The 27646-nt window shown below is 42.0% G+C and overlaps 1 protein-coding gene across 4 annotated transcripts in view; it reads right to left on the minus strand.

Moving 5' to 3' along the window:
• Window positions 1-3137: 3137 nt before the first annotated feature.
• Window positions 3138-27646, minus strand: part of LOC122617354 — an 85665-nt gene continuing 61156 nt past the window's right edge. For 2 of the 4 annotated variants that reach the window (XM_043793196.1, XM_043793204.1), the window contains exons 2-6: window positions 4525-4739; window positions 4344-4455; window positions 4130-4285; window positions 3908-4075; window positions 3138-3855 (exon numbers count right to left, since the gene is read on the minus strand). In XM_043793196.1, the coding sequence (XP_043649131.1) occupies window positions 3692-3855; window positions 3908-4075; window positions 4130-4285; window positions 4344-4455; window positions 4525-4731 (807 nt within the window). In that variant the 5' untranslated portion in view covers window positions 4732-4739 and the 3' untranslated portion in view covers window positions 3138-3691. Of the gene's footprint in view, window positions 3856-3907; window positions 4076-4129; window positions 4286-4343; window positions 4456-4524; window positions 4740-27646 lie in introns of those variants that run through there. The other 2 variants (XM_043793217.1, XM_043793211.1) reach the window with 2 other exon arrangements.

A 27646-nucleotide genomic window follows, 5' to 3' on the forward strand; every position in this document is an offset into this window, starting at 1 on the left:
AGTAGGTTGGCTTGCCGTAGGCGATCAAAAACAATTTGGAGGTGCAGACGGTGCTGAGCTTCACTTGCCGAAGCCACACAAATGTCGTCGATGTACACAGCCACAAAGTCGAGATCGCCAAGGATGTTGTTCATGTGCCGCTATGTAGTGCTGCACTCGGGTATTTTGCATGAGTTCCTCATCGAAAACAGGAGGCAGGGTCATGTCTTTATATTCTAAAATTATGTCATGGTACTCACATTCGGTGGCAACGGTCGAGATGGGTGAGTACTGGACATGACGAAGCTCACAGACTGTAGACAGTGAGGTGGCTTCATCGATGATTTTGCGTCGCTTGATATCGATGATCAGACCGTAGCGAGAGATGAAATCGGCGACGATGATAGCATTTGACACATTGGCCACTATGAACGTCCAGTTGAAACGTCGTCGGAGTCCAAATGTGAGTACTAGGGTTCTCGTCCCGTAGGTGCTAATTGGTGTGCCATTGGCTGCGTATAATTGATGCGTCGACGATCGTTTTAAGTGAGGGTAGAACTGATATGTCCGCGCCAGTGTCTATCAAATATTCTGTGTTCGAATTTCTGTCGAATATAAATAGACGTCTGGACTGGATCGCGTCCACTTCGCATGCTGCCTCTTGCGAAGTGGCGGTTAGTTTCCCTCTGGCCACTGGCCAAGGCGATCTGCATTTCCTCGCTTTTTCACCAAACCGATTTTGGTAGAAACAAAAGCGATCGTCACGAGACTTTGATCGACTGCTGCTATCTCCACGAGAGCCGGGTCTGTTGCTTCTGGTTTGACTACGGCTCTGATGGTCTGGGCGCCTTCCGAGCTCAGCTATCATCGCTCTCAACTCCGTCAATTGCTGCTCCACAGATCCGTTCCGTGCTGACGCGCTATGGGTTGTAATCGGAGCAGATGCGGCGACCGCGTTGATCGTGGGGTCACGATCAATCGCTTTGCGCCATTGCCACTACAAGTCGCAAGCCCTCGGGTAACCGCTCAAGCCACATGGCTTTCAGGGCGTTTTCTCCAATGCCGTCCCTGGCCAGTTCGCGCATGCGGCGCAGCAATATGGCTTGCTGTCTCCAAGCTCCAGCGTCCGAAACAACTGTGCGAACTGGGACTGAGTTGAAGGCATGTGTTCGGCAATAATTTTGGCCTTAATTGCTTCATACCTTCCAGTAGGCAGCGGATTTCGCAGAATGTACATGATGGTCTCCAAGTACTCTGCTGGCAGTACCTTCAAAGTTTGATGGAACTTTGTTTCGTCCACCGTTATGCGGGTAAAAAATACATCCGGATGCCCTTTCATGTATGGGGGAGCCCTAAACGACACTCGGCCACTCCCGCCTGACGCATGCTCGTCGCCTCCCGGCCTTATCGCGATCGATGGCGTCTAAGCGGATGAACTCGGATAAAACGCAACGGGTTGCTGCAACGCAATAGGTACAAAATTTTGAGGTTGGAATGAACCTTGCGGTTGCCCAACTGGTTGGGTCGCCGGCTGCTGTTGCAGCGGTGTTTGAAGCGTCTGCTGCGGCCATTGAAGGAGCGCTTGTTGTAGAGGCGCTTGTTGTGGGGGCACTGTCGTGATCTCCACACGATTTTCGCAATAAGATCAAGTCGGGGTCACCAAATTGGGAGTATGAATCCTTTATTAATTAAATTATAAGCTTAAGATCAGAGTGCGTATGCTCTGCACGTGGCCGCTGCTGGTGGAAGAGAGAGATCGTCCACGAAAGCTATCGAAAAAGCTAACTATCGAAAAGTGCCATTCGCGGTGTTGGCTGTTTGCCAATCTCCGACGGACGCAGGCACGGTGTGGAAGTTTAGTGGGTGGTCCACACAATAGAATTCCAAACCTTCGATTGAGTTTAGATTGAGCCTTCTTTTATCCTTCATTATTGAATTCTCAATTGCGTTCTTTTTATATGGTTACCGAATCTACGTTACAATTGGTTTTGTTATCAAATAAGAAATACGTCTGAGCTGGTTGGTGGTACCAAGAGAATTAATTCTAGGACCTGCAAAGTCGCCGGGTGACTGATCTCCGTCGCTCCATAACCACGGATATGCATATTTTTGATTTTGGCAGAGCCGCAGCGGATACTCGTGCAGTCGACGGCATAGATATTAGGCTTCCAGCCAATAGTGTTGCTGGGCTCAAGATGCTAGCACTGCAGATTTCCGTTGGTCCCAGAGAGGATTCGGGGTAGCCCTTAAGTACAAGGGAAGGCATGTCTTATCGCAACTTTCTAGCTCATAAATGGCCAGACATATCTTATAGGATCGGAAACGATTTCTTTTACCTTTAACATATTTTTCATCGAATCTAGTATACCCTTTTACTCTACAAGTAACGTTATTAAAATGGCAAGCCCAGCAGAACAGCCATTATCTGAAAATCACAAAAGCCAGATCCTTACATAGGATAATAACAAGATACAAATGGGAGGCCTGAAAATCGAAGAGTTAAGAAATCAACAAAATTGATATACCAGAAGTATAGGGGAAACGCAGCAATTCCTAAAAGAGGGTCGATAAGCTTTAAGTGCGTCTAAGTCGGAATGTCGATTAGAGATTCTTAATACGTAGATTAAAAATGTTTAACTTATCAAAAATTAAAACGTATCTCAGAGAATTAGAAGGCACTAACGAAATCTTAGCTATCACCCTTACTGCTAAAACAATGCGTCACAGCGTCGACAAACCCGCTCTGCCGGAAAAGTGATCACGAAGGCATAAATGTAAGAGCAAACACTGTGCCTGAATGACACATTATTACCTTGAAGGCAACGCTGATGCAGTTGAATAAATCATGATGTCGTAATGCAGACATACAAGCCCCAATAGAAATATATGGTTTTGCTGGCGCTTTAATGGTAGCGTTTGGTGCGTGTGTGCAACCTTTTAACATATTTTAAAATTCGTGCGAGACTCTTGCATCTTCAATTAAGTAAGTCATCAGAACGCGCCCTTCTTTGTTGCCAGTTTTCGTCACCAAACAAAAGTGACGTTAAGGATTCTATTTGATTTTCTGAGCCATTGTTCTTGCTTGTCTTTTTTTTAATTCTAAAGGGTGAAGATTTAGCTTAAAAAGGGAATATACTGAGTTTTATTGGTTTGTCAGATTTCGAGTTATAAAATAAATAAAAAAAAGCTTCTAAAAAAAAAAAGTTACAGATTTTTAAATAAAAACTCAGTTTAAAACGTTGTTGACATAAAATTCGATGTTGAAAATTTAACTTTTTTTAAATTGTGGGCGTGCTGGTTTTTTGGGTATATCCCTAGAACTATGTTTATTAGAATGGACAAGTGGACATAGCAAGATCGGTTTGGATACTTATCCTTATCAATATCTTATAGGTCACTCTTCGATAAATGTATACTTTAGGAGTAAACCATTTACTGTACGAGTAGTAACAAGTAATGAAATTTTACGCTATTTTCGTTATCGAGTATACAATAATGTCATACATGTTTATAAGTCTATTAAGAAATGCATTATTTTTTAAACTAAAACTTTCACATAGGTTTTTGTTACAATGATTATGCAGGGTCCTTAAATGTATTTCAATCGAAAGTGACAAAGAAGATTTATGATTGTTGTATTGTAAAACATTTGGATTTTAAAAATGATTTCCATCTGCTCGAATACTATTTGAAAGGTGTAAAAAATAGTTTCTTAAATACGTGTAATATTGATTGCGTCATTTGTAGATTCTCTTCTTAATAATTGCTTCTTATCATTTTCTAATTCAATCGGAGATATTCCAGAGTTACGGTCGTTTAAATAAGTTGTATCTTCCTCCACAATTTTTTCGAGGATAGCATCAGTGCTGTTTAAAACTAAAAACTTTATTAATTACTGATTTTAATAAGCTGACACTAATTGTTTTACCATTATGGCCAACTATCGGTCCATTGCACATATTTTCTGCAGAGCCACAATTTACAACTGAAACATCTGTAGGAGAGTTATTACGTCCGCCCTTTTGTAAAGCAACAGCTTTTCGAGCATGTCGCGTTGTCAAGACACCAGTTTCAACATCTCTTTCAAGTCGGTGTCCTGAAAATTATATATTTAATTTGAAAAATATTAACATGTGTAATATTATATTACCTGATCGAGATCGAGTTAGTTGACGTTGCACATAGTCTTCAAGATCCTCCTCCTCTTTTCGACTTATAAGACAGTTTAAAATTAATAAAAACAGTCCCAATCCAAGAGAAAATAAACCTGTGCATGTAACTTCATTCCACCAGGCAGAGCTTGAGCCTAATAAATCGATTAGATGCAGCAAACAAAACAAGGAAGTTATGTTAAAACTACTTACTAAATACGTTCCATGACATAGTTTCGTCTGGAATAATACCAGCGCCGCAAAGAAAAACTCCAAACACAACGAATACAATACCTATATGCAACATGCCAATACTAGTAACTACCTATATTTAAACGATAAATAACATAAAATTTACTGTTTTTTTCCTATTTTTATATTCTTAAACATAAACCTGGCTGTCAAGCATTCCGGGACCGGGACTAACTGCATGACGAGGATGGTGATATTTTCGTCTCACGGATCCTGTTGGAGAATGAAATGTTTCTCCGCTCTCAGAACTTTGCGTGCTATAACGTCTTTCTCGAGCCCTTTTTTGTTCATCTCGACGTTTCCGTTGCCTTTTGATCGCCATTGCCGAATGAATGCCCACGGAATGCATTTTAATTCCTAGAATGTTGTTTTTAATATGAAATGTGTATGAATTTGTAGTACATTTTTTCTGACATTTTTATTTTAAATAAAAATGGAATAATAGCTTTTTTTGTATGTAAGGCTTACGAATATGGGCTTCGGCGGCGTCGTATTTGATGTCTGTTTCCGCTTTATATAAGCTATAGATTTTGCCTCCTCTAGGAATCTAGTTACTCTACGAGTAACGGGTATACAAATTTTGATTTGGTTATACTTTACTTTTTTTGTGCGAAATTCTATCGCTATGCCAATAACAATTTAAATAAATTCCTAGCACTCCCACTAGCTGAGTTACGGGTATTCGAAAGTCTATGATATCGACATCAAGATTTTCTTTTATCTTATATTTCTTAGATAAATTCATTCAGATATTCAATTTAATATTATATATATTCTTTTTATACAATATTAATTACACATTTTTGTTTTTCCGATAAATGTATTATTTATAATATAATAATAATATTTATTTGCATATAAAGTATTTTATTTACTGTTATAATATATATAAATTAATTATTTGCAAAGTGGAATAAAAAAAAATAAAAAGAATTGGACTTTAATTTGAAGTGAGAACAACGACTTTATGCTGTCCCTAACAAGCTGCGAGTCTTTAGCTGTCGGCTGTGCTGTCCATGTTGGCAGAGGATCGACGTCGGCTCCCCAGTGTCAAATGCAGCCTTTTTGTAATCACAAGCGGAGCGGAAGCGATTGCCAAACAGATTCTTGAAGCTCTACTTGGCAGCTCGGCGTGTGAAGGAAATTATGCAGGCTCTGAGCTTGCATATTGAAGTTAGTTTTTCTAGATGTGAACATTATTGGTAACTCTTCCCCCTCTAATGTATGCTGGTCCAAATGGTGTCTCTAGAATGGGAATACTGTTGAGCTGAGGTAGCTGATGTTGTGCCTCAATAAAAGATCGCTCTGAGGTGGATGGTGCGAGGATAGCGGTTTCCATTCCCGGTGTAGGTCCAAGTTGGAAGGTTATGCTACTCTTCCTTTGAAGAGTAATGCCAAAAAGAGTTAGCAGGGTTATGCTGATGACCGTTGAATGGTCATTTATGTGCCTCAGCTTTTTAGTATTATTTATATGCAATGCTTCCAGTGTTTCGAGTGATAGAAAATAAAGTCATAAATAAAGGCGCTTCAGGAGACAAGATTCAGTTGATAGCTAAACTGGGTAGGTGCCTTCTAGGTAAAACTCGGTGTTGTTCCAGGTTACGAATCCATCATAATCATTTAATAGTCGTCAACTTCTTTTTTTTTGGAAACTTGGTCGGCATTGCTAAAACTACACAGCGCTTTCTTTTCTTGCACGAACTTTGAAATATAATTTCAATTATTTACATTATTCCACCCTGACCCTAACCAATTTAAGGACTGGAATTTAATTGTTTGGAATGCGTGAAAAGTTCTGATTATATTATAGTGAAGGGTATAGTATAATAGACTCCGTTTAGGGCTTTTTTCAGTATGTTCATGTAAAATATCTAAAGCGGTTTGGATTTGCTCTAAGTCAATGAGTTGTATTAACTTGGTCGTTGAAGTTTGAAACTTTTCGATCCCCTTGATTATTGTCAGTATCTGTGCGTTAGTGTAGTCCGTAAGATTCATAGTTCCACCGACATCATTTGTAATCCATAGTAATATCTTGAAAAAGATTATATTTTGATATTACTTTTAGGTACCGCTTTTCCTGATTCAGTTATTATTGTAGTGTGCTTGATTTCCCTAACTGGTTTCTTTCTATAAGTGGCCTAATCTAGTGTTTGCCCTTCCAAATATTTCTTCTCCAGGTTTAAACTCTAAGAGAACCATTTAGGTTAGCACAGTTCGAGGCGGAGATGGAGAAACTCCACATTGCAATAGCTGGAATCAGCGAGATGAGGTGGGCTGGCAGTGGGGAAACAACAACATCAGATAGCAATCAAGTCCTACACAGTGGGAACAGTGACGGCAGCAGATATGGAGTGGGAATTTTCGTGTCCAAGCGCATAAAGAAGGCACTGGTTTCCTGGGAACCCATTTCTGATAGAATCATGACCGCCAGGTTCAGATGTAGACCTAGATACATAAACATCACTCAATGCTATGCCCCGACGGAAGACGCAAACGACGACAACAAGCTACGGCAAGGTGACATTAACATCCTCATGGGTGACTTCAATGCAAAAATTGGCCCCAACAACACCGGACTAAGAAATGTCATGGGCCAGCATGGAACTGGAACTCGCAACGATAACGGAGAGAGATTAGTGGAACTCTGCCAGCTATTCCAGCTGGTCATCGGCGGCACAATATTCCCACACAAAGATGTCCACAAATACTCCTGGACATCTCCAAGTGGTATTACGCGCAACCAGATCGACCACATATGCATTAGCAGGAAATGGGGACACTCGCTACTGGACGTACGGAACAAAAGGGGAGCAGCCATAGACAGTGATCATGAGTTGGTCATTGGAGAACTTTCAATAAAGCTCAGCCGCAACCACTCAAGGAACACTGGCAACAGTCAACACCGGCGAGCGCCACCCCTGAACCTGCACCTCCTTAGCGACTCTACTCTGAAGACGAGAATGACGTCCACACTGCGAAAACAGCTGATCCCCCTAGAAAACCACCCATGGGAGCACACCTGCAGGCAACTAAGGACCACGGCGGAGGAAATACTTGGCCTGCAACAGCGCGGAAGAACGGACTGGATATCTGAAGGGACCTGATTAGAAGGAGGAACAACCTGAAGCCTCTGGCGGACCAGCTCACACAGTACCGTGAGGAGTATCGCGGACTACGCAGAGCGGTGAAAAGGTCGGCCAGTCGGACAAAAGTGCACAGCTGGATAGACTTGCTGCAGACGCAGAACGAGCAGCCGGAGAGAACAACATGCCCTCGCTATACCAGCAGATTGCACGGATCACAGGAACCCATCACAGACAGAACAAACCAGTCAGAGATCTAGAAGGTGACCTCTTATCCAATGATGACGCACAAATCCGAAGATGGCGCCAACACTTCATGGGAATTAGCCACACCACATCACCAAACGTGGCCATAGACTACAGGAGTGTTTTGCCGCCAAGTGGGAGTAGCAGGGTATCTGCTCCCCCGAATGTAAGAGAAATCGTCAATCTCACGCATATGGGAAGGCGAGACGGTGCCAGACTCCTGGAAAAGCGAAATCATTGTGAAGCTTCCCAAGAAAGGCGACCTTAGTGACTGCAACAGCTGGAGAGGGATAACACTGCTCAACACCAGCTACAAGATCTTAGCTACACTTCTGAACGAACGCCTCCAGGAAAAAATTAAGCCAACAATCCGAGACGAACAGGCAGGCCTCAGACCACACAGGAGTTGCGTAGATCAGGCAAACACACTACGCATAATAACCGAGCAAGCTGTGGAATGGAGAGCCCCGCTTTACCTCCTGTTCATCGACTTCAAGAAGGCGTTCGACTCAGTTGAAAGAGCAGCAATATGGCGAGCACTTGCAAGAAAAGGAGTACCTGCAAATCTCATAGCCGTCATCAAATCGATGTATGACGTTGCCAACCTGGCGGTACTGCACAATGGAAAAACTAGTGCACCTTTCCAGACGAACACCGGAATTCGGCAAGAATGCCCGCTGTCACCACTCCTCTTCAACATCGTAGTCGACGAGTTAACGAGCGAAGTATACTCTTCCAAGCGCGGAATTGCGTGGAACCTCACCAGACACCCTGAGGACTTCGACTACGCAGACGACATCTGTCTCATATCGCACAGACTCGGCGACACTTTAACCACTCCAGCCAAGGAAACATCAACATAAATGGGAACCCAATCGAGTTCGTTACCAGTTTCCCATACCTTGGCACCATCATATCCAACAGTGGTGGAGTGGATGATGATGTCTCCAGTCGACTTGGCAAAGCCCGCTCAGCATTCGGAGAGACCGACAAATCAGCCGACGATCAAAGCTCAGGATCTACAATGCGTGTGTGAAATCCATACTACGTGGCTCGCCACGAAGTAAATAACGCAGAAGCTACAGGCTTTCAGCAACAAATGCCTGAGAGTCATATGTGGGGTATTCTGGCCAAACAGAATAGCCAACACAGAACTGTGGCGCGTTACATACGAGTCCCAGATTCACATCCAAATAAGGTAGAAAAAATGGATGTGGATACGGCAAGCTCTCAGAAGAAACCCGAGTAGCATAGTGAGGATGGCATTAGACTGGAACCCCCAAGGAAGCAGGAGAGTAGGAAGGCCAAGAGCAACCTGGAGAAGAACCGCTCACCCAAATAAGCACCACATGGGAAAGTGCAAAACAGACAGCTTAACATAGAGTTAGATGGAAAGCTCTCTTAGAAGCCCTACGTTCCCAAGAGGAATACAAGGAATTAAAAAAAAACAAATAATTATGATTTGTAAGGAATGATTTCCATTTGTTTTTAAGTCTTTCAATGTTATCTTGTCTGGCTGTTTCGTATTGGTCCGGGTGTGTCGTTACTTTCTTGTCGAAGAATACTTCTAATGATCGCGTATTTGTAACTGAAAGAAAACAAGTTATACTACTAAACTGCCCTTTCTAAAAGTTTCTTGAAATTTCTCTCTATGCCACCTTTCTTTGTAATTTGTAATTATCACGCCCAAATTATTTAATTCCCTAATTATTTGTTCCCTCAATTTCTACCAATATCAATCACTGCCTGAGTAAGGGGTATCTGATACTCGGGGAACTCGACTATAGCATTCTCTCTTATTTTTTTCTTTATCTGTGGGAAATAATACGTTTCTACCAGTTGTTTCGATATTCTAGAACGTTTCGATGTGCTCTCCTGTGTTCTTGAGAATTATTTCTTCTATGTATTCGGTTTCGTCTGTCAAGCCTTCTACCCTGGAATGGGTAGCTTTGATTCCTTTAAAGTGGCTTCGGTAGATTGTCCTATTTTTTCCATTATATCTTCAGTCATGTCAATGCCGTTAATTACTGAAGGGCCGAGATATTTTTTTAGGTCTCCTATTATTTTGTTTGTAGTGTATTCGTGCCTGTATTTTTCATGATTATGGAAGGTAGAAAATGGAATAGTAAACCTGTAGTCGGCTTTGTCTGAAGAATATTTGGTTTTTAAACACATTTATTGGCCTTCGAGACTAGTGATTAAGTCATGGCAAGAACATACAGCGCTATGTAAGACAACAGAGTTTATCTGATGTAAAGGTATTTCTGAGAGTGCGTCTGCAATATCATTTTCGTTTCCTGTCTTGTAGAATATCTCATATTCCTCTAGATAAGCCTTCCATCTCAGAGAAAGTGTTAATGGTCGATGATTTGTAAATACCTTAGTCTTTGCGTTACCGCATACGTAATTTCCGAGGAACTTGAGTGTCCAAATTATGGCTAGCGAAATCTGGGTAACAAAGAATTATTTCTTTTAACACTAAGTTACTTTTAAGCATCTTAAAAGGGTCTAGAGCTTCATTGTCTAGGGAAATTACTTTTTCGGATGACATTCTCTCGGACACGTGTCATTTTTCCCATCTTAAAAGTACTGTTAGGGGCTTTGCAAACTTGGCATAATTTTGCATAAACCTTCTCTAACAGCAGAAAAGGCCTAGAAAGGATCTCAGATTCCTCAAAGTTTAAGGGCAGGGATTATTTCCACTTTAATCGCGTTTGTTTTTATTCCCCTATCAGAGACAACAAATCCAAGGAATTCGTCTTTATTTTTCATAAACTCACATTTGTCCAACTGACATTTCATGCTAGCGTTCTGAAGAGTTTGAAAAATTTGGCAAAGTTCTCAATTTGCGTATCATCATCCTTACTAAATGTGACGCAAGTAAAAAATATTTTTGTCAATATGTTCTCGAAGTATGTCATCCAACGCGCGTTGGAAAATTGAAGGCGACAAGATTCAGTTGATAGCTAAACTGGGTAGGTGCCTTCTAGGTAAAACTCGGTGTTGTTCCAGGTTACGAATCCATCATAATCATTTAATAGTCGTCAACTTCTTTTTTTTTGGAAACTTGGTCGGCATTGCTAAAACTACACAGCGCTTTCTTTTCTTGCACGAACTTTGAAATATAATTTCAATTATTTACATTATTCCACCCTGACCCTAACCAATTTAAGGACTGGAATTTAATTGTTTGGAATGCGTGAAAAGTTCTGATTATATTATAGTGAAGGGTATAGTATAATAGACTCCGTTTAGGGCTTTTTTCAGTATATTCATGTAAAATATCTAAAGCGGTTTGGATTTGCTCTAAGTCAATGAGTTGTATTAACTTGGTCGTTGAAGTTTGAAACTTTTCGATCCCCTTGATTATGGTATTGTCAGTATCTGTGCGTTAGTGTAGTCCGTAAGATTCATAGTTCCACCGACATCATTTGTAATCCATAGTAATATCTTGAAAAAGATTATATTTTGATATTACTTTTAGGTACCGCTTTTCCTGATTCAGTTATTATTGTAGTGTGCTTGATTTCCCTAACTGGTTTCTTTCTATAAGTGGCCTAATCTAGTGTTTGCCCTTCCAAATATTTCTTCTCCAGGTTTAAACTCTAAGAGAACCATTTAGGTTAGCACAGTTCGAGGCGGAGATGGAGAAACTCCACATTGCAATAGCTGGAATCAGCGAGATGAGGTGGGCTGGCAGTGGGGAAACAACAACATCAGATAGCAATCAAGTCCTACACAGTGGGAACAGTGACGGCAGCAGATATGGAGTGGGAATTTTCGTGTCCAAGCGCATAAAGAAGGCACTGGTTTCCTGGGAACCCATTTCTGATAGAATCATGACCGCCAGGTTCAGATGTAGACCTAGATACATAAACATCACTCAATGCTATGCCCCGACGGAAGACGCAAACGACGACAACAAGCTACGGCAAGGTGACATTAACATCCTCATGGGTGACTTCAATGCAAAAATTGGCCCCAACAACACCGGACTAAGAAATGTCATGGGCCAGCATGGAACTGGACTCGCAACGATAACGGAGAGAGATTAGTGGAACTCTGCCAGCTATTCCAGCTGGTCATCGGCGGCACAATATTCCCACACAAAGATGTCCACAAATACTCCTGGACATCTCCAAGTGGTATTACGCGCAACCAGATCGACCACATATGCATTAGCAGGAAATGGGGACACTCGCTACTGGACGTACGGAACAAAAGGGGAGCAGCCATAGACAGTGATCATGAGTTGGTCATTGGAGAACTTTCAATAAAGCTCAGCCGCAACCACTCAAGGAACACTGGCAACAGTCAACACCGGCGAGCGCCACCCCTGAACCTGCACCTCCTTAGCGACTCTACTCTGAAGACGAGAATGACGTCCACACTGCGAAAACAGCTGATCCCCCTAGAAAACCACCCATGGGAGCACACCTGCAGGCAACTAAGGACCACGGCGGAGGAAATACTTGGCCTGCAACAGCGCGGAAGAACGGACTGGATATCTGAAGGGACCTGATTAGAAGGAGGAACAACCTGAAGCCTCTGGCGGACCAGCTCACACAGTACCGTGAGGAGTATCGCGGACTACGCAGAGCGGTGAAAAGGTCGGCCAGTCGGACAAAAGTGCACAGCTGGATAGACTTGCGGCAGACGCAGAACGAGCAGCCGGAGAGAACAACATGCCCTCGCTATACCAGCAGATTGCACGGATCACAGGAACCCATCACAGACAGAACAAACCAGTCAGAGATCTAGAAGGTGACCTCTTATCCAATGATGACGCACAAATCCGAAGATGGCGCCAACACTTCATGGGAATTAGCCACACCACATCACCAAACGTGGCCATAGACTACAGGAGTGTTTTGCCGCCAAGTGGGAGTAGCAGGGTATCTGCTCCCCCGAATGTAAGAGAAATCGTCAATCTCACGCATATGGGAAGGCGAGACGGTGCCAGACTCCTGGAAAAGCGAAATCATTGTGAAGCTTCCCAAGAAAGGCGACCTTAGTGACTGCAACAGCTGGAGAGGGATAACACTGCTCAACACCAGCTACAAGATCTTAGCTACACTTCTGAACGAACGCCTCCAGGAAAAAATTAAGCCAACAATCCGAGACGAACAGGCAGGCCTCAGACCACACAGGAGTTGCGTAGATCAGGCAAACACACTACGCATAATAACCGAGCAAGCTGTGGAATGGAGAGCCCCGCTTTACTCCTGTTCATCGACTTCAAGAAGGCGTTCGACTCAGTTGAAAGAGCAGCAATATGGCGAGCACTTGCAAGAAAAGGAGTACCTGCAAATCTCATAGCCGTCATCAAATCGATGTATGACGTTGCCAACCTGGCGGTACTGCACAATGGAAAAACTAGTGCACCTTTCCAGACGAACACCGGAATTCGGCAAGAATGCCCGCTGTCACCACTCCTCTTCAACATCGTAGTCGACGAGTTAACGAGCGAAGTATACTCTTCCAAGCGCGGAATTGCGTGGAACCTCACCAGACACCCTGAGGACTTCGACTACGCAGACGACATCTGTCTCATATCGCACAGACTCGGCGACACTTTAACCACTCCAGCCAAGGAAACATCAACATAAATGGGAACCCAATCGAGTTCGTTACCAGTTTCCCATACCTTGGCACCATCATATCCAACAGTGGTGGAGTGGATGATGATGTCTCCAGTCGACTTGGCAAAGCCCGCTCAGCATTTGGGAGACTATACCGCATACGGAGAGACCGACAAATCAGCCGACGATCAAAGCTCAGGATCTACAATGCGTGTGTGAAATCCATACTACGTGGCTCGCCACGAAGTAAATAACGCAGAAGCTACAGGCTTTCAGCAACAAATGCCTGAGAGTCATATGTGGGGTATTCTGGCCAAACAGAATAGCCAACACAGAACTGTGGCGCGTTACATACGAGTCCCAGATTCACATCCAAATAAGGTAGAAAAAATGGATGTGGATACGGCAAGCTCTCAGAAGAAACCCGAGTAGCATAGTGAGGATGGCATTAGACTGGAACCCCCAAGGAAGCAGGAGAGTAGGAAGGCCAAGAGCAACCTGGAGAAGAACCGCTCACCCAAATAAGCACCACATGGGAAAGTGCAAAACAGACAGCTCAAAATAGAGTTAGATGGAAAGCTCTCGTAGAAGCCCTACGTTCCCAAAAGGAATACAAGGAATTAAAAAAAACAAAAAATTATGATTTGTAAGGAATGATTTCCATTTGTTTTTAAATCTTTCAATGTTATCTTGTCTGGCTGTTTCGTATTGGTCCGGGTGTGTCGTTACTTTCTTGTCGAAGAATATTTCTAATGATCGCGTATTTGTAACTGAAAGAAAACAAGTTATACTACTAAACTGCCCTTTCTAAAAGTTTCTTGAAATTTCTCTCTATGCCACCTTTCTTAGTAATTTGTAATTATCACGCCCAAATTATTTAATTATTTATATTTTTGTTCCCTCAATTTCTACCAATATCAATCACTGCCTGAGTAAGGGGTATCTGATACTCGGGGAACTATAGCATTCTCTCTTATTTTTTTCTTTATCTGTGGGAAATAATACGTTTCTACCAGTTGTTTCGATATTCTAGAACGTTTCGATGTGCTCTCCTGTGTTCTTGAGAATTATTTCTTCTATGTATTCGGTTTCGTCTGTCAAGCCTTCTACCCTGGAATGGGTAGCTTTGATTCCTTTAAAGTGGCTTCGGTAGATTGTCCTATTTTTTCCATTATATCTTCAGTCATGTCAATGCCGTTAATTACTGAAGGGCCGAGATATTTTTTTAGGTCTCCTATTATTTTGTCTGTAGTGTATTCGTGTCTGTATTTTTCATGACTATGGAAGGTAGAAAATGGAATAGTAAACCTGTAGTCGGCTTTGTCTGAAGAATATTTGGTTTTTAAACACACTTATTGGGCCTTCGAGACTAGTGATTAAGTCATGGCAAGAACATACAGCGCTATGTAAGACAACAGAGTTTATCTGATGTAAAGGTATTTCTGAGAGTGCGTCTGCAATATCATTTTCTTTTCCTGGCTTGTAGAATATCTCATATTCCTCTAGATAAGCCTTCCATCTCAGAGAAAGTGTTAATGGTCGATGATTTGTAAATACCTTAGTCTTTGCGTTACCGCATACGTAATTTCCGAGGAACTTGAGTGTCCAAATTATGGCTAGCGATATCTGGGTAACAAAGAATTATTTCTTTTAACACTAAGTTACTTTTAAGCATCTTAAAAGGGTCTAGAGCTTCATTGTCTAGGGAAATTACTTTTTCGAATGACATTCTCTCGGACACGTGTCATTTTTCCCATCTTAAAAGTACTGTTAGGGGCTTTGCAAACTTGGCATAATTTTGCATAAACCTTCTCTAACAGCAGAAAAGGCCTAGGAAGGATCTCAGATTCCTCAAAGTTTAAGGGCAGGGATTATTTCCACTTTAATCGCGTTTGTTTTTATTCCCCTATCAGAGACAACAAATCCAAGGAATTCGTCTTTATTTTTCATAAACTCACATTTGTCCAACTGACATATGAAAGCGTTCTGAAGAGTTTGAAAAATTTGGCAAAGTTCTCAATTTGCGTATCATCATCCTTACTAAATGTGATGCAAGTAAAAAATATTTTTGTCAATATGTTCTCGAAGTATGTCATCCAACGCGCGTTGGAAAATTGAAGGCGCATAATAAACTCATATTTTCCGTTGTTTACGGGGAATGCGGTCTTTTCTATGTACCCATTTCTTAAAAAGACTTGATCAAAGCCAACTTTTCTTGAGCTTGGCTTATTGCGTATCGGACAAGATGGATGTTTTCGGAATAATTGTGTTGATTGCATCGAATTTTTTTTCTTTGAATCCTCATCATCGTTATACCTTTTTTCAGTGTCATAATATTATTGCTGATTTTTATCTCTGCACCTAATTCTTTCCAACTATAGTTGCCTAAAATTGAATCAGAAGATTTAAATGTTAGCAACAGGAAAAACTATATTTCTACGTCATAAATATTAAGAAGGCTTGGTACCTTATGATGGGTAACTAGCGTACTGCCTCCCACTGAGACGGCATTGAACGGTAATTTATTCTGTATTGGATTATCAACGAATTTCGGTTGGATGTAATTTCTGTTTAAGCCGGTGGCAATTAGTATTCCAATAAATTTACCATTCCTCTTCCTGCATACAAAATACGTTAGAGAAGAATTCCTTATTCTAAAAAATACAAAGATACGTCGTTGTAGTAGTCGTAAGCGTTATTGTCAGCATCGGTTTCGTCTATCTGATCTACGTAGTCGTCAAAGTTGTTATAGTCCTCGTACTATGCAATAGCTTGTCTATAGTCCATCTCGGTGTTTCGTGTTTTGTTTTCTTCAATTGTTGTCTGTATATTAAAGTTTCATTGAGCTTCAACCCATCGGGTAGTGGACCGGGTGGTCTTTTGCCTGGTTCAAAACGAGGTCTGCTCATATAGGTAACCATTCTGGTCTGAACGCTGTTCACGTCCATAGGCTCTGGAAAAGGCATTGGTTTTTGGGGGCTGTGGCCTAGGTGCCTCTGACTGTTCTAGCAGCAATTGCCTATATTGCAAATGTACATAGGGGGCAGCTGTGGGCCGTGCAAGCTGGTAACCGAAGTAATGAGGAATTTGTCGTGGTAAAGCATTCGCTGGTTGCTGATCGAATTCTTGGGAGTGGGATTAGTGGTTGTCTATTTATAAATGGCGTGCTGAGAGGAGCAGCTAAAGGCTGTGAATTCTGATCCCTAACTGTGAGTCCCATGTTTGTTGAGCGTTTTGCTATGAAATTCTAGTTTTTTAGTTTGAGGCAAAGGTGTAATGCTGAGGGTAAGTCTACTGGTTCTTTGATTCAAAAAATGTATTTTTGGATAATCCTACAGGATGTATTTTATGTATTTTAAATGCTGCGGCTCCTCGCTCCGACGATCCGGATGTCATCCTTTTTGCTTCAATAACTACTCCGGATCCTGCAATGCGTACCGGTTGAGGGTTAGACTGGCCCTGCCTTCAGTCCGTGGAATCCACCGATGAACAATATAATATCGATCTGCTGGAGTTCATTTGAACGAAATAGAAAGGTCGGCTTTCCATGAGATGCGTATTCAATATCACTCGCGTTTAGACCGGTTGCTGCAAATGTGATTGCTAGCGAACTTACAAGACGTTTGTATCGAACGCGGATCGGTCTCAATATATTTGGGGGCCAGTTAATTATTTGCAAAGTGCAAGTTAAGTTGTAATGTGAAAAAAATGCTGTTTCTATTCCGAATCCGAGTCTTGATTGAATTCTTCCACAGAATGGTTAGCACCTTTTATAAGCATAGTCATTTAGTTTCGCGTTTGTCAGACTTTTTGAGTTCGCTAACCAGTTCAATGGGTTATTGTAGGATTCTAGTGCCAAGTCCGCATGTCCTACAATCGTATTATGTATGGCATGTAAGATAACATAGTACTATGGAGTATCCTGCAAAACACTATATGCTTCTAAAATACAGTCTACTCCCTCAATAAGCTGATCTCGGACAGATCACCCGAAAACTCTTGGATAGGCACTCATTCGAAATCATCTAAATTCGCTTCGTGTTCGGGGGTAATTATCTTGGCCACGATGACCGGAAGTTTTGTGAATGCTGTGGATGTAATTTCTTATATGTGCGTTGGTACAGGCGATGTAGATTTAGGACCTGCGCGCTTGTACAGTCTGCACCCAGAATGTCGTGAATCAAGGACTAATACAATACAGGTTCGTAGTTTAAACAAGAGAGAATGCTATAGTCGAGTTCCCCGACTATCTCAGCTAGTGAAAGTGGGAAAGAGTCTGCAGCACTGACAGTTTTTTGCGGTTTGTGGGCGCTAGAGTGGCCGTGGCAACAAGTTTTTTGTCAAATCGATAGAAATTTACATGAGTAATAGAAAAATGAAAAAATATCAAAATATTTTTCAAAAGTGTGGGCGTAGCAGCTTTTGGCGGTTTGTGGGCGCTAGAGTGGGCGTGGCAACATGTTTTCTGGCAAATCGATAGAAATTTACAAGACTAATACAAAAATGAAAAAATATCATAACATTTTGCAAAAGTGTGGGCGTGGCAGTTTTTAGCGGTTTGTGGGCGTTAGAATCGATAAACTTGCGCTGCGTCTATGTCTCTGGAGTCTGTATTCTTAATCTCAACTTTCTAGTTTTTTTAGTTCCTGAGATCTCGACGTTCATACGGACGGACAGACAGACGGACGGACAGACGGACATGGCCAGATCGACTCGAATATTGATCCCGATCAAAAATATATATACCTTATATGGTCGGAAGTGCGTCCTTCTGCCTGTTACAACGAATCTAGTATACCCTTTTACTCTACGAGTAACGGGTATAAAAATGTATTATACTTTTAAATAAGTACATATATTTTTATTTATAATTCGATAATTAAAATCAATAATCACTTAATATAAAACAAAGAATAATTGGCAATCAACTAGGAACATGATATGTTACCCAATGGACCATAGATCTTTGAACGTTCAATCTGCACCCAGGATGTAGTAAATCAAGGACCAACCCAAAGTAATTTATTATATTTTAAAATAAGTAAATTTTTTCATTATATAAAATTTTTTTTAATAAGTAAATTGTAGATATAAATTGATCGGCGGCGAGTGCAGGCGTGTTTAATTGGTGCATTGAAGAAATAAATAAATTAAGAAATTACTAGCGAAAAGACGGTCAGTCTGTGAAAATACGCGGAGGTCGACAGCGAAATAGTGAAACAGCGGAGCGATACCCGGAACAAGTGAACGACCAGTGAGTGTCGAAGCGTGTATCTAAGGATGATTTCTACAGCTCGCAACAGCACCACAAGTACACACGCGCAGGAGAGGGAGTTCAACCAGGAGAGCCAGGGCTGAGAGTCCCAATAGACGAAAGCCGACGACGAGTGGGTACTGACAGCGTGAACAAGGCAGGAATGCAAAGCGGTGGTCCCCAACATCAGGATGCAAGAATGCCACCATAAAGCTGCTTTGGATGAAAACAAACCAAATCAGCTGTTGCCATTAAAACACTGGAGAAAATCGGGATGGGGGCGCTACGATAACAGCGATCTATCGATAGTGAGATCGATAGGGAACAAAAAATACTGGAATATACATTGATTTTCAACACGCAGTCACACTATTAGCAGCAGTCGACACGACATGGCAATATCGATATGAACAGGAAGTGGCAACGCCGGTCGCCAGGATCGATAACTCGATCGTGGTGGGTATCGGTGGAGTTGCAGAAGCAGACGGCAACAGATGAAGGAAGCTAGAGAAGGGCGCAAGGATCGAGATGCCGAGTCGACATGCTGAACGACGGGGTCTACTAGGCCGAGACTGCCGGGCTGAAGTCAAGGAGGCGCAGGTCGACGAGAGGAGTCAGGAGCGGTGTATTTCGAGGATCGAGATGAAACGTCGAGATGCTAAAAGACAGGGCCAACTAGGCTGAGACGCCAAGGCTGCGGTCATGAAGGTGAGGGATAATGGAAGGAGGCTGGAGAAGGAGGCAAAGATGTTCGAGATGACAAGTCAAAGCGCTAAACGACGGGGTCTAATAGGCTGAGACTGCCAGGCGGAGAACGAAGAGCGCAGGGTCGACAAGAGAAGAAACGAGGAAGCTGCCTATGCGAGGAGACACCAAAGTGGAGGACCGCCGGAAGCAACATGTTTTTAAAAAACTTCCGAAGAATGGGGCCGATGTGAGGAGTCTTAAAACTCCCCACAAATCCGGGTGCAGGAGATCGTCCTAGCAACGGCGAAGACAGCTGGAATGCGAGAGGAGTCAAGGGCGGTCAGGTCCTTGAACCCCGGCAAAGCGGAGAGACCGTGAGCTAACGGTACCGCGCTGGACCTTGGACTCGAACTGGCCAAGGGCACAGAGGTCGAACGGTAACGGTGTGGACTTTGGACGAGCACAAAGAGGACGCACCGTGAACAAACGGCATATGAGTTGGACCTTGCACCCGAGCAAGCCGTGCGCAAAAAGGGAAATAGCGGGAACCCCGCGGCCTATAAAGGGACGGCGCAGGCGCAGCTCGGGACGGACAGTCAGTCAGTTAAACACGCGTAGGTCATACGTGCAAGCGCAGAGTACGGTCGATTGCACGTATCAGTCCGTGTCAGTCCGGACACGGTCGTGCGACCGGACGGTCGGAGCAGATTCAAAAAGTGTGGACACAGTCAACCAGTGGAAGTACGCGGAGAGCGATAGAGAGTCAGTAAAATCCGCGGAGATCGACAGTCAATCAGGAAAAGTACGCAGGGATCCATACAGTCAGACGGTACGTCAGTGAAAATACGTAAAAATACTCTGAGCTAGAAACCAAGAAATCAGTTCGTTACAACTGTTACCAGATAAAGCTTATGTATTCTTGATCAGGATCAATAGTCGAGTCGATCTGGCCCTGTCCGTCTGACCGTATGAACGTCGAGATCTCAGGAACTAGAAAAGCTAGAAATTATTTACAGAATTATTTATTTATTATTTATTTTTTAAACAGAATTAAGCAGACAGACTCCAGAGACAGAGACGCAGCGACCCATGTTTTTTTTTTTTACTTTGCTTTTATTTATTGAATCTGCTTGTATAAGAACTAACAATAAGTTTAAAAATCTTAACTATAAAAGTTTTGAACAGTTTATTTTTCCAACAGTTCTATGATTAGACGCCTTAAAAATGTCTTCGCTGGGTTGGTAGGTCCTTTCGCCGGAGACGGAAACGCCTGCTGAGCTGGGTTAGACCTCTCGCTAGGTGGTTGGGGTGCGAGTAAAGCTTGCTATAGTATTTTTCCTTAAGTTCCGTAATTGCATTGATAACTGGTGGGATATTTAAGTCACTTTGGATGTTTTCGTTCTGATCCTACCACGGTGCCCCAGTGATGGTTCTCAGAATCTTTTATTGTTCTCGCTGTATGATGTCAATATTGCTGTTGCTGGCATTGCCCCATAACTGTGAGCCAAATGTCCAGATAGGTTTCAATACAGAATTGTAGAGTAAGACCTTGTGATCTAGGCTGAGCGGAGAACCAGAGTTGATGAGCCAGTGTAAGCTGTTGGCTTTGAGTTTAAGTTGAGTTCTTTTGGATTCAATGTGCCTGCGCCTTGTAAGTCTATAGTCAAGGTGGACTCCTAGGTATGCTACCTCATCTGCTTTCGGGAGTGGTATGTTGTTCAACAAGAATGGTGGGCAATCTTGTCTATTTAGCGTAAAGCGTTTGCATTTTTGCTCGTTTATTTGTATTCGCCAGTCAGTGAGCCACTTCTCAATGTCGATGTGGTGCAATGCCAGCTGAGCTCTAGCTTGGATTGGGGATCTTGAACGGCTAAGGATAGCTGTATCGTCGGCAAATGTGGATAACGTTAAGCGACTATTTATAGGGATTTCGGCTGTATAGATGAGGTATAAGGTAGGCCCAACAACGCTGTCTTGGGGGACTCCAACCTCAATTTTATGATCAGGGGAAGTGGCAGTGTTGCACCGTACTGCAAACTTTCTGTCATAGAGGTAAGACTTTAGAAGTTTGTGTGTGCTTTCGGGTGGGGCTGTTCTAATTTTAAACATTAGGTCGTCAAGCCAGACTTTGTCGAATGCTTGGGATACGTCTAAAAAAACTGCTGTACAGTATTCGCGATTTTCTAATGCAGTTCTTATTTCCGTTGTTATACGATTCACCTGTTCAATGGTTCCGTGGCTTTCCCGAAATATAAATTGATGGGCTGGGATTATGTTGTGGTATCTCAGATGAAGATTAAGTCGGATCAGCAGGCATTTTTCGAATAGTTTCGAAATACATAAGAGTAGACTTATTGGTCTGTAAGATGAAGGGACTGTGTGGTCCTTACCAGGCTTTGGAATCATTATGATATTCGATCTCTTCCATCGTTGTGGAAAGTAACCATGTTTGGTGATGGCATTAAAGAGCTGGGTTATTTAGCGAACTGCAGAGTGTGGCAGCTCGATGATCATTTCCGGTGTTATAAGGTCGCAGCCGGGGGATTTTTTTGGGCTGAGATTGTCTTTGATTATTTTAATGACTTCTTTTGGACGAAACACAATTGGGGTGTGTGGCTGGTTGCAGTTTACGGTTGAGGACGGTAGCGCGAATGTGTTAGTAGCCTGGTTTGGCGTGAATACATTTTGTAGGTGTGAGGCAAATGTGGTGGCTCTGTCTGCATCACTACGGGCCCAGCCGCCTGCGGAATTCCTTATCGGCAAAACGATTTCAGTCAGTGGGCGGAGAGTTGAGTGGGCTCTCCCCAGTGACTTATGTTTTGTACCTGTTGGTGTGAGTTGCTCTATATATCGGCACTGATCGTCTTCCTGCTGCTGTTTCAGGGCGTTGGCCAGTTTATATTTATATTTTTTATACCTAAGCCAATTTGTTTTGTGTGAAGTCAGTCTGTATGGTGGTTTCACGTTATCTGCGTAGCGGCGGAGGTGATTAGTGCAGGCGAGTGATCAGATGACAGATCTGTCAGACATTTAGCTTTGACCAAGCTGCGGGAAATATTTTTCGTAACTGCGAAGTCGATCAGCTCAGGCAGCTTATTGAGGTTTGATGGCCAGTATGTAGGACTGAAACATGTTACCACGCATGTTGACCCATATTGCCACGTCCACTCTAACGCACAAAAACCGCCCAAAACACGCCCACATTTCAGAAAAGGTATTTTATCATATTTGTATTAATCTTGTAAATTCGATTTGCAGAAAAATGTATCGCCACGCCCACTCTAACGCCTAACAACCTACCAAAGCTGCCACGCCCACACTTTTGAAAAATGTTTTTATTTTTTTTTATTTTTTTTTAGTATTGTAAATTTCTATCGATTTGCCAGAAAACTTTTGGCCACGCCCATCCTAACGCCCACAAACCGCTGAAAGCTGTACTTAGTGTGCACCATATTACCACACAGCCTACAAGACATTTTTAGCGGCTCAGGCTTTATAACCAGGCGGTACTAGGTGAGCAAGCAATCGCGGTGAAAATAGGCCTAAAGTCAACCGCAAGAACGTTTACAACGGTCAGCCTGGCCTTCCGACTAAATATACTGATGAAAAACTTAAAGCAATTCGCAGCGATTACGGTTGCGAATATATAAGCCACGAGTTTCAGAAGTTTTTATCCGTAATCGATATTAAGCAATTGACAGTTCTGAACACTCCGCAGCAAAACGGAGTTGCTGAGCGCGCTAACCGGACACTCGTCGAAATGGCAAGGAGCATGCTTAAACATTCAGGAGTCAATAAGTTCCTATAGGGAGAGGCAGTAAGGACTGCAGCATACCTACGCAACAGATCGGAGACAAGGTCATTGAAGAGTCAAACACTGTGGACAGGTAAAAAGACTTCGATATCACATTTGAAAATCTTTGGATGCAAAGCGATCATTAGATGGATGGATCGACAGCTTATTTGAATAGTGCGTTGAGCGAAGAAGTTTATATGAAGCAACCCGATGGATTTGTTTATAAACATCATGGAAAAGTTTTGAGACTAAGGAAGTCACTTTACGGGCTAAAACAGCACGGTAGAGAGTGGAACGCCAAGCTCGTTGCTGTCTTGCGAAAACTGAATTTTGTTCCCTGTGCCAGCGAGCTGTGTGTTTACACACGCAATGAGGAAGACAATATTAACATAATTGCAGTATATGTCGACGATGTTCTCATTGCAAGCTCACGTAAAAAGAATTTGATTGACATAATTTTTTGGTCATCGAAGTTGAGCGAGAAGGTGAAACTGGAGCCATATCCATAGGTAACTAGAAACATATCGAGAGTATGCTACACACCTCGGACATGTCAGATTGCAAATCGGTAGCAACGCCTATTGGAGCAGTAATTTATGTTAAAAAAAATACTTGTAATTTGTAAACTTAGATGAAATGTAAACATAGCATAACAGCTTACATGAGAGCTTAATTGTAGTTGTGCTCACTGGATTACTCTTCTACTGAGAAGCTTTATGGTCAGAGAAAAATTTGGTATGGCCCGTGTGATCAGTCGTTTCGTGAGCATAGCCGTGCTCATCGGGAAAATTCTTCCGATTTTTCATGGCGCCCGAACAGGGACTACGGCTAACATTTATTTAATTTTTGCGTGCGAAAAAACGAACAAAATAGTGCATTTTTCGTCGTCTCGGCACTTGTTCTGTTTTTTCTCTATTGTTGGCAAAATAACCTAGCTGGTGGAATTCGGCTAATTTTTTTGGATTTGGCGCACATAGTGGAGTGGAACAGGAAAGTCATTGGAAATTATGCCAAATAATAACCAGGTATTGTATGGTGGTTTCACGTTATCTGCGTAGCGGCGGAGGTGATTAGTGCAGGCGAGTGATCAGATGACAGATCTGTCAGACATTTAGCTTTGACCAAGCTGCGGGAAATATTTTTCGTAACTGCGAAGTCGATCAGCTCAGGCAGCTTATTGAGGTTTGATGGCCAGTATGTAGGACTGAAACATGTTACCACGCATGTTGACCCATATTGCCACGTCCACTCTAACGCACAAAAACCGCCCAAAACACGCCCACATTTCAGAAAAGGTATTTTATCATATTTGTATTAATCTTGTAAATTCGATTTGCAGAAAAATGTATCGCCACGCCCACTCTAACGCCTAACAACCTACCAAAGCTGCCACGCCCACACTTTTGAAAAATGTTTTTATTTTTTTTTATTTTTTTTTAGTATTGTAAATTTCTATCGATTTGCCAGAAAACTTTTGGCCACGCCCATCCTAACGCCCACAAACCGCTGAAAGCTGTACTTAGTGTGCACCATATTACCACACAGCCTACAAGACATTTTTAGCGGCTCAGGCTTTATAACCAGGCGGTACTAGGTGAGCAAGCAATCGCGGTGAAAATAGGCCTAAAGTCAACCGCAAGAACGTTTACAACGGTCAGCCTGGCCTTCCGACTAAATATACTGATGAAAAACTTAAAGCAATTCGCAGCGATTACGGTTGCGAATATATAAGCCACGAGTTTCAGAAGTTTTTATCCGTAATCGATATTAAGCAATTGACAGTTCTGAACACTCCGCAGCAAAACGGAGTTGCTGAGCGCGCTAACCGGACACTCGTCGAAATGGCAAGGAGCATGCTTAAACATTCAGGAGTCAATAAGTTCCTATAGGGAGAGGCAGTAAGGACTGCAGCATACCTACGCAACAGATCGGAGACAAGGTCATTGAAGAGTCAAACACTGTGGACAGGTAAAAAGACTTCGATATCACATTTGAAAATCTTTGGATGCAAAGCGATCATTAGATGGATGGATCGACAGCTTATTTGAATAGTGCGTTGAGCGAAGAAGTTTATATGAAGCAACCCGATGGATTTGTTTATAAACATCATGGAAAAGTTTTGAGACTAAGGAAGTCACTTTACGGGCTAAAACAGCACGGTAGAGAGTGGAACGCCAAGCTCGTTGCTGTCTTGCGAAAACTGAATTTTGTTCCCTGTGCCAGCGAGCTGTGTGTTTACACACGCAATGAGGAAGACAATATTAACATAATTGCAGTATATGTCGACGATGTTCTCATTGCAAGCTCACGTAAAAAGAATTTGATTGACATAATTTTTTGGTCATCGAAGTTGAGCGAGAAGGTGAAACTGGAGCCATATCCATAGGTAACTAGAAACATATCGAGAGTATGCTACACACCTCGGACATGTCAGATTGCAAATCGGTAGCAACGCCTATTGGAGCAGTAATTTATGTTAAAAAAAAATACTTGTAATTTGTAAACTTAGATGAAATGTAAACATAGCATAACAGCTTACATGAGAGCTTAATTGTAGTTGTGCTCACTGGATTACTCTTCTACTGAGAAGCTTTATGGTCAGAGAAAAATTTGGTATGGCCCGTGTGATCAGTCGTTTCGTGAGCATAGCCGTGCTCATCGGGAAAATTCTTCCGATTTTTCATGGCGCCCGAACAGGGACTACGGCTAACATTTATTTAATTTTTGCGTGCGAAAAAACGAACAAAATAGTGCATTTTTCGTCGTCTCGGCACTTGTTCTGTTTTTTCTCTATTGTTGGCAAAATAACCTAGCTGGTGGAATTCGGCTAATTTTTTTGGATTTGGCGCACATAGTGGAGTGGAACAGGAAAGTCATTGGAAATTATGCCAAATAATAACCAGGTATTCAGTGCCAAAAATTAAAAATAATAAGCACTCCACTTTTTGTGTGTATTGTGTGCGTTTTTAATTCTTGGCATACATATGTGATAAATTGGAAAACCAATCTAAATCCCAAACAAACCACCACCCCCAAATAAATATATAATAAAAAGTGAACTGCCTTTGACAAAACTTATGGTATTAATTTCTGTGGAAATTTGGAGAAATTTATGTGCGTTAAATACATACGGTCAAACTGCAAAAGTTCAGTAAACCTACATACATGCAAATACATATCGCCAGTTTGCCGCCAATTTCGTTTCTCATTTGTGCAGTGCAGAACAGTTATCTGTCTGCTATATACACGGTGTCAGTGGCCAACCATATATACCTCGCACATTGGTTATTTTCAGCAGTACATACTGTGGCAGTGGCTCTCAAACCGTACATAGTGGAAAGTTCCTGCAAAACTCGGCAGGGAACTTAAGCCCTGCTCACATTTGTATGTACATATATGAATTTGCGTGAACATTAATTCGATTTACAGTGAGATATTTGGCCTTATAAAATTGTATTACATTTTTTGAATTTCCCGGCGGTGTTTGTGGGTATATTTAACCCGAAAGGGATCCGCTTCAATATTTCGGACAGTTTGTGTGTCATAAAATTAAAATTTTGTGCATTTTTGGCTTTGGTTTTACCCATCAACGGTACATACACATACAAACTACATATTTTGTGCATTTCGGTGGTTCTTCGGCACAGTTAACCCTCATATAACCCAATAAAATTTATTGTTGAATTTGAAGTTGGAAATCAAGTTTTTTATATTTGGGCATCGATTAAAAATTGGTTTCGCGCGCATTTACGTGTGTGATTTAACCCTTGTTTCGGAAATTTACTAGTATTTGGACTATTTTTATTTATTCCAATTCATTCAAAAATGGAAAAAGAAAAGGAAGTATCGGCAAAGCTTAATTCTAAATTAATAGTGGCTATGCAAAAACACGATAGAGTTATGAGCGATATTGGACGTATGAAAACTGCATTTGAGGAAAAAACTATTTCGTTCGATAGTTTTCAACTGGTATACCGAATGCAACTTCTCGAAACATATTGTGAAAAATTAATGGATATTCAGTCAGACATTTATGTGCTAAGCCCAGGAAATGATTTAAGAGCGTCTGTCGAGGATATGTGCATAATCACAAAGGCTTTATATCGGTCGGCAATGAGTCGAGTCGAGGCTCCGAGACTTAGTCACGGGGATAACAGTGGGTTTCGTCATTCGTCCTATTTACCAAAAATGAATTTGCCCAAATTCAGTGGAAAACATTCCGACTTTAAAAATTTTATAAGTCTTTTCGAGAGCTTAGTGCATAATGACCCGTCTCTAACAAATATCGAGAAATTCAACCATTTGCTGACATGTCTAACAGACGATGCATTGGGAACTGTCAAGGCGTTTCAAATTTCGGATTTAAATTATGAGAAAGCATTGGCTAGTCTAAAAAACGTTTACGACAATAAATGCTTGATTTTTTTTGGCACAATTTCTCAATTGTTTGACCTCCCTCAAGTATCGAAACCATCTGCATCAGGCTTGAGGTCCCTTATTGACAAAATATCTGCCCTTTTTCGTCATTACAGTCGTTGGGTAGTGAAAAAGACATAAATAACGCAATTTTTATTCACATTGCAATGTCCAAGGTAGATCACACTACAAAATCCCGA

Source organism: Drosophila teissieri, chromosome 2L (genome assembly GCF_016746235.2).
Source record: "Drosophila teissieri strain GT53w chromosome 2L, Prin_Dtei_1.1, whole genome shotgun sequence".
Lineage (NCBI taxonomy): Eukaryota > Metazoa > Arthropoda > Insecta > Diptera > Drosophilidae > Drosophila > Drosophila teissieri.